The 7,500-nt window shown below is 35.5% G+C and overlaps 1 protein-coding gene across 1 annotated transcript in view; it reads right to left on the bottom strand.

The window, feature by feature from the left end:
• Positions 1-7,500, bottom strand: part of LOC113812135 (trio Rho guanine nucleotide exchange factor) — a 416,228-nt gene that overhangs the window by 47,395 nt on the left and 361,333 nt on the right. The window contains exons 33-38 of the mRNA XM_070123392.1: positions 4,480-4,672; positions 3,924-4,155; positions 3,585-3,741; positions 3,201-3,428; positions 2,707-2,898; positions 2,116-2,345 (exon numbers count right to left, since the gene is read on the bottom strand). Coding sequence (XP_069979493.1) covers positions 2,116-2,345; positions 2,707-2,898; positions 3,201-3,428; positions 3,585-3,741; positions 3,924-4,155; positions 4,480-4,672 — 1,232 coding nt within the window. The remainder of the gene's footprint in view (positions 1-2,115; positions 2,346-2,706; positions 2,899-3,200; positions 3,429-3,584; positions 3,742-3,923; positions 4,156-4,479; positions 4,673-7,500) is intronic.

Raw genomic sequence — 7,500 nt, 5'->3', positions numbered from 1 at the left:
TCTAGCAATCAGGATACTAGGATGGTAAAAAATATAAAAAAAGAGAGAACAGCAAATTTCCTTTTCTCCTTCAAGCACAATCCCAGTCCAATCTATTTTGCAACTCATCCCCATAAAAGATACACATACAAAAAGGCAAGAAAAAAATCACCAACTTTATTTATTCATCATATTTTTATATACAAACATCAAGTCCTCAAAGATCAAGATACTTAAATTCCCTTGGAAGCAGCTGTACACTCACTTTGTATATTATATAGGCATAAACATACTCAGGGAGAGCCTTTTCTTTCACACAACTTGATGATATCTAGATCAAGGCTTTTTAAAAAGATTTAAAAGCGGTTTCTTACAATGATTTTCCACGGTGAAGTATACTGCACTGCTTCCCTTTATAATATAGTATATGAGGCTGTTGTTCTTGGCATAATCTTTGGGACCATACTTACTACAACACCAGCAGCATGGGCAACATTCAGCCACACTTTGTCTTGTCCCTCCATAGAAGGGGTAATAAGCCGAAGCCTGTGACCAGAACAGAGGGTGAGCATTGCAGAGGTTTACTGTGGCATATCGCTTTCCCTTCAAGGAGAGAGAGAATGGGAGGGGGAGGGAACGGCTCAATGCCTGAGTTCTGTTACTGAGCTTTGCCTCTGTTCTGTTGTCACACATTTTTCCTTGGCATTAACAATTGCGATTCTGTATTTAAGTTTCTATTGTACAGTTTGATAAAATGCTACATCTTACATAAAATAAATGTCATCACAAAACTCAAAAGTTAAGAGCAAAATATAGCAAAACTTAAGTACAGTTTTGTTTCTTAATACTCGGATTATTTATTTTCAAACCATGATTTACTTACAATACTATTCAGATGTCAAGAAAATACCAAAAAATATGAATGGGGGAACTAGAAGCTGCTTAAAGATTCAGCATGAATTCTGATGAAACTTTTAGCATCAAAAAGAGTAATCTGTAAATATTTGATTCACAAGAATGACTAACTTGCAAAACTAAAAAAATAAAAATAGTCTTTGTAATTCTTTAAAAGTCCTGTAGAATGCTTGATGCAGTGGCAGACAATCTTGAGATAAGAAATGGTCTATGGTTAATTTAATATTTATAATTCATGGGCTCTTATCTAAAACAATGATGATGAGCCCCAGTGATATAACAAAGACTCTTACTACATTCATTTATAGATTAACCTTTCTATAAGTCAATTTTCACATTATTGTCACCGATACAATCACGGTCAGATCTAAGGGAGGGTTCCCTCTTTCAATATATGGCACAAGATATGAATTTGATTATGAACATCTGAACAAAATCCTCCTAAGAGTAACAACAGGTTTTTCTGACCTCCAAGGAGAGCAGAATATTTTACACAGGCATTTGCTTGACAAATTGGAAAAAAAATTGATGCCTAAACACGGCAGTACGAGGGGCCTTTCCTCCCCTTTTTTATCATGGGTTAATAACATTTTTCTTCTATACTTTCCCTTGCACACAAATATTGTGAAAAAGAAGTCATAATAGCTTTAGTCATACGAAGGCTTATTCCAATTTATATTCATATACTTCAGATGTTTTTTGCATTTTTTTTTGTTTTTGTTTTTTTGGTTTTCTTTCTCTTTTTAGATATCAAAATTATGAGCGTTACCCAAGAGATTTAAAAGAGTACCTTGAAGTGAATTGTGAAGTGTCCAGGTCACCCCCAAACTATCTGTAAAAGTTATCAATAAGGATTAGACTACGCTAAATTACTAGTGGAATTTTCAAAAGGTGAGAGGAGAGATCCAGTGTGGAATCATGGCAATATCTGCACCAGCCATGAAGACTTTGTATTAAAAAATCATTTTTTTAAACTTTTTTTTTTTTTTTGAAGTATATATCTCTTCCATCATGAACACTTCATAAGCTAACCATTTCACTAACTTATCACCAGGGTTTTTTAACAAATGTTCTACAAACACTTTTCCTCCAGATAAAATCCTCTATTGTATCACCTCCACCAATATCTTCCATCACCTTCAACACCTTGTAAATCAATTCCTCCACCATTAATCCACATGCAGGCCTAGGAAATCTTCCACCCCATCATCAGATACTTACACATTCTTTGTCTGCTCCTTCTGATACGCAATGGGGGACTGAATAGCCTTGAGGAAGTCCTTCTGCGTCTGGAGGAGGTGTCGGATCTGTGAGACCCATTGGTTTCTGTTATCTTCGGTGGCTCCCTGGCACACAAACGCCAAATGGGGTTTTCTCGGGTCAGTAGATTGCAACGTGAACTTGAGGGGGTCACCGTCGTCAGCCTTCTCCACTAAACTCATTTTGTTGACCTATAATGGAATATTGGTTACCTGCTTTCCTCAGTTTTATATCACCATATTTATTTTTCATTACCCACGTCTTAATGTAATGTACATAATCATACAAGGATCCTAAGCTAAAAGGTATAAATAAAAATGAATAATTACATAGGACTAATGTGTAATGGATGGACTTTTCACTTGTTACATTTCCAGCTTATGTGTCAATTGAAATATCAATCACATATACATATGAATTTATCTTGCTAATTTGTTGAAGTTATTCCTGATAAAATGAATTTGGTTGATCATTCTCACCTCATATGAAAACCCTCTTAAGGCTTAGCATAGTGACTCTCACAAAAGATTGTTTACCTCACCAATACCATACCTGTAAATGACTCTTGTATGCATATACTGGATTCGAGAATTGGTTCTTCTTGCGTCCACTTTCTGAGAATATAATGGACTGCTCAAACAAAAACACCATGAGTTCTTTTCCTCGGAAATTGTGAGCAGAGGGGCCCTCACAACACATCAGGGGTCCATATAACAGGAGTTTGCCTTGTGCCATGATCTTTCCCTGTCATGTGTTAGAAAATAAATTAAAAGCAATATAGTGGTGTAAAATAAATAGGTACTTATGGCAATCATCACTAGTTCATATGTTCAAGGCTGACATTCACTTAGACACCGACACATTTTAACTATTTTACATGAAAATTCTTATCAATGTAATTTTAATTCAAGTACCTATAAACTATGCAATCAGACACAAACAATCAAACACACTATAAATAGTACTACTTTTCATTAGCAAAAGACTCCAAGCCATGTAATATATAAAAGGAAATGCTACTCTCCGTCTCCAACTGGCAGACTCACATCAAAGCCCTGTAATCTCCCTACATTCATCATGTCATTGGCTGCTTTTGGCACAACAATCATGATGTTCAGAGCCTTCTTGATGGCCTCTGCTTCCTGGTGGAGACCTGCTCTCTCTGTATGCTTGTGTATGTCCCTCAAGAGGAGCTGGTACTTCATTAACCGCTGGACTGGCTTGATCAGGAGGTCGGGGAGTTGCAGCTTATGCCCTAACTTTTGTCTCAGTTCCTGGGAAAGTTTGGAGTATGCAAGAATAAATTTTCCCATTCGAAAAGTTGCTTAGAAAAGTATTATTAGTACAATGTTGGAAAATTGTTAACAAAACAAAAACAAAAAAACTTTTCTGATAGATTCCAGAGGTTTAAGTTCACATTATATCCTTACTTCAAAGTAACTTGAATGTTCTGAGACAATATATTCTGAAGTTGGTTTATTTTGGCAGTATTTAACATATATCTGAAGTCTCTTTTCACTTCGTTGAAACGCGGGCCCAATTTCTTCTGGGTGTTCTATGCAGCGTTCAATATTCTTCATGAAGAAACTGTAATGAGGAAAATATATTTAAAAATTAGTGCAATGAAAGCAAAAATCTACATTACCTGCATAAGAAAAAGAATGGAAGGATTGGATAAAAACACTATAATCCCCATTAGACAATGACTCCACCTCAATATCATCAAAAGAGAGGAAAAAGCACATAACAGAAAAAAAAGAGTAACTCACTCTCTATGCCATTCATAAATAGCCTCAAGGTTCCCAAACACCATCTTGTCCTTTCCATCCTTGAGGTCATCTGGCATTTTCATTTCCGAGTCAGGATTGCGCATTTCTGTGATATAACCTTCTACTACATCTGCCAAGTCTCTAACATAAAGACGTTCCGTTTCAACAAGCTCAGCAATCACAAACTGTCGCTTACGGAGTTCTCGTTGTTCCTTGGTCATATCACTATCTCCTGAAATATTTGGGACGGGTTCATGTTGAGCAATGAAAATGCATATGAATTATGGTTCTTCCTATGCATGTTTTGCTTGCTGTTAATCTATAATTATCATTGGTCTCATTACAGCCTCATCATATCTATGAACTGAATTCTAGTTAAAATGTCTACAGTCATAAGGATAAGACCTACATCTGTTAACAGTCATAAATATAGGAAAAAAAGATAAAAAGAAAAGGAGAGAGAGAGAAAGAAAAAAAAGAATATATATCCGTATATACTCAAACAACATGGGAAAGTAAAAAGTAAAGACCAAATCCATTTGTTCATTTACTTTACCTGGACTAGAATCTTGTACATTAAAGGAATCAGGTAATGCCGAGGCCCCAAGGTCTCCATCGTCTGACAGTGGTAGTTCAGGGTTCAAAATGCCAGCGGCTGTTGGCAGGGGTGATGAAGCCTCATCTCCTGAACAGCCATCACCCGACGTTCGCCATTCTTTCAATCTTTCACTCGTTTCTGAATGTTGCTCCTGTTGGAAGAAGTGGTGGTTTACTATACACTCTATGCCATCCTATTTATCTATTTTCTTAAATGTCTTCAATCTGACATCCTCATGCCTTTGTTATTTCATTTCAGTTATTAAAACCTGTATCCAATTTCTTTAATCAAGCTTTCATCATCAATCCTTAGCAAAGTCATCAACACATTATCATTTTTTGTCTTTTGCAATCAACACCATTGTTATCTGTTAATAATAAAGGTGTAATCAACCCGGTCCTTTAAGGAAAGCATTTAGTATAGAATAACAGCTGTATCAAGAGATGAATATTACAAATGTGGCTACTAAGTGACCTATGCATTAAAAAAAAGAAATGTAGGGTGGTGTATGGGAGAAATAAAAAGATCTGACTAAAAAAGCCATAATAATTTTTCAAAAATGATAAATAAATAAATGAAATGAAAATAATAATAACATAAAGGTACCCTTCTACCACAGTTTACTTGCCTTCATATAATGTTTATCATATGTTGAATGCCAAGAAGAAATCTTACGTTCTCTGTCAAACTTTCCGTTATGTTTACGTGTCTGTATCTTTCCTTTCTCAAGAGCTTTTGTGCCAGATAAATCTCTCAGTGCTATATCTGAGAAACGCCTCCGGCACCATCGCACAGTTTTATGAACCCCTCTCTCTAGGGTTTGGGACAAAGCCCTCATCAGTTTGGGAGGGGCCAGACTGCCCTCTTGTGTCTCCCCAGAATGGTCTGTCCCGGCCTCCATCATGCATTTTTAGAGAATTTTCTGATCAACTGGAATTTCAAATCTATGTCTGAAGTTCTCAAAATACATTCAGAACTTAAAAACAGTTTGTTTACTGTGTACATGTGTATATGTAAAAACATACATGAGTGCATGTGCATGAACAAAAACACACATGGTACACATACACACATGAATACACAGTTTGTTTATTAATCACATTTCATGTTCATCTATATAAACAGCAAATCTATGAAATCCATACTAATTAGTGAGACAAATATAATGGATTATGTAGTGTTAGCAATATATGGTAATAAAAAACATTTTTTTCTTTCTAGACTCAGTTACAAAAATAGATAATAATATCTAATATGAATTAACAAAACACCTTTACTAGAAATGCCCAATTGATCCATCAATAAAGCTGTAGGCTGAATTTTAACAAATAGTTTTTCATTTATACATCTTAATAATACAAGATTACCGGTTTAGATCATTTTTTTCCTTCTTTTTCTAGAAGGTTTCTTTTTTAATGGCAATGAATAATACAGCTTATTATACAGTTCTGCACAAACCATGCGCGCATATTCACAACTGCATTTACATACCTACTACATATGCATGTACATACAAGCACCCATACATACACACACACATGTGCATACTAGCACCCCCCCCCCCCACACACACACATACTGACCAATACTACAATACAGTTCTAAAGAAAAAGAAAGAAAACAAAGGAAACAAATATAAAAATTACAAATTAGCCAAACATCTAACAATATTCCTATTTTGATACATAAAGAGATGTCCCACTAAACCGTTTCTTTTCTTCCATAACGAAAGAGTGTCTAACTGAGCTCCCTACAGTATGAACCGGTCTATCACTGTCCCTCACTCCACCAAGATAAACCTGGGTCTAAAACTCAACACTCTTTTTATCTTTCAGCAACACACACATACTCACTGATAACACACCCACAGAACAAATTTGCTTTTACAAAATAACTCTCCTTATCTCTTTACCATAACCTAAATGTACACACACGGTGCAAGAAAATAAAATGTGATTGAAAAAAAAAATAGAGACAGAAATACACCATATATAACAGATCTAAAACATCAATTACATCATAATTTGGCAACTCTATGATAAGTCAAATTTCAATGGCTTTGATAGTAGCCTATCTGATCATATGTTATCTAAGGCCATTAAATGTTCAAGATCGCTCTCTATCAATAAAGTACACAGACAGTGACACATGCACATGTGCACACACACACTCATACTACTCTCCCACAGTACACACAAACACACAAAAAATACATCCTACATTACAAATTGATTTTTTTTATAAAATACAAAATACCCATCTTCCAAAAAGATATGCACAAACAAAACAATAATAAGAAAAAAAAGAAACTCTGCTCAGATTATGAATCAAATAAATCAACGTCAAATACAAAAGTGGCTGTCACAGGAAAATAATCAACGTAATGAGGGATGTAAATAAAATCAAATATCTTTGGGAGAAAAAAAAGTTGCACGTCTGTAAACAAAAGAGAAATCTATGTAAGTTGAATGTCCAGCTATAGAAGGATATCCTGTTCTTGCCACGTTGCCGGTCAGTTTCTTCTCTCAACTGCAATGACTGAGCAAACCAGGATATCAAAAATGGGACCTCCATTAATATAATCTCCTGAATCACTACTAGTTCAATGAGAATGTTAATGATATTAATAAACGAAACATTCATTCATAACGTGCTTGTTCAGTCTCCCAAAATGTCTGTTTACACATTGCCAACACGCACAGCACAATCACATCTATTCATACCATGTATGTATATAGGACATGCTCAGAACTTAACAAGAATTGTGCTAATAATGGTAGTAATAACAAAAACAATAATGATGACAACTAATATTAACAAGACCGAAGTGCCACTCCATCAGATAGATAGATAAGTAGGTAGGTAAGTAGGAAGGGTAGGGGGGGGGGAGAGAAAGAGAGAGAGAGAGAGAGAGAGAGAGAGAGAGAGAGAGAGAGAGAGAGAGAGAGAGAGAGAGAGAGAGAGAGAGAGAGAGAGAGC

Source organism: Penaeus vannamei, chromosome 7 (assembly GCF_042767895.1).
Source record: "Penaeus vannamei isolate JL-2024 chromosome 7, ASM4276789v1, whole genome shotgun sequence".
In the NCBI taxonomy this organism is placed as follows: domain Eukaryota; kingdom Metazoa; phylum Arthropoda; class Malacostraca; order Decapoda; family Penaeidae; genus Penaeus; species Penaeus vannamei.
This window is presented reverse-complemented; position numbering and strand designations above follow the sequence as displayed.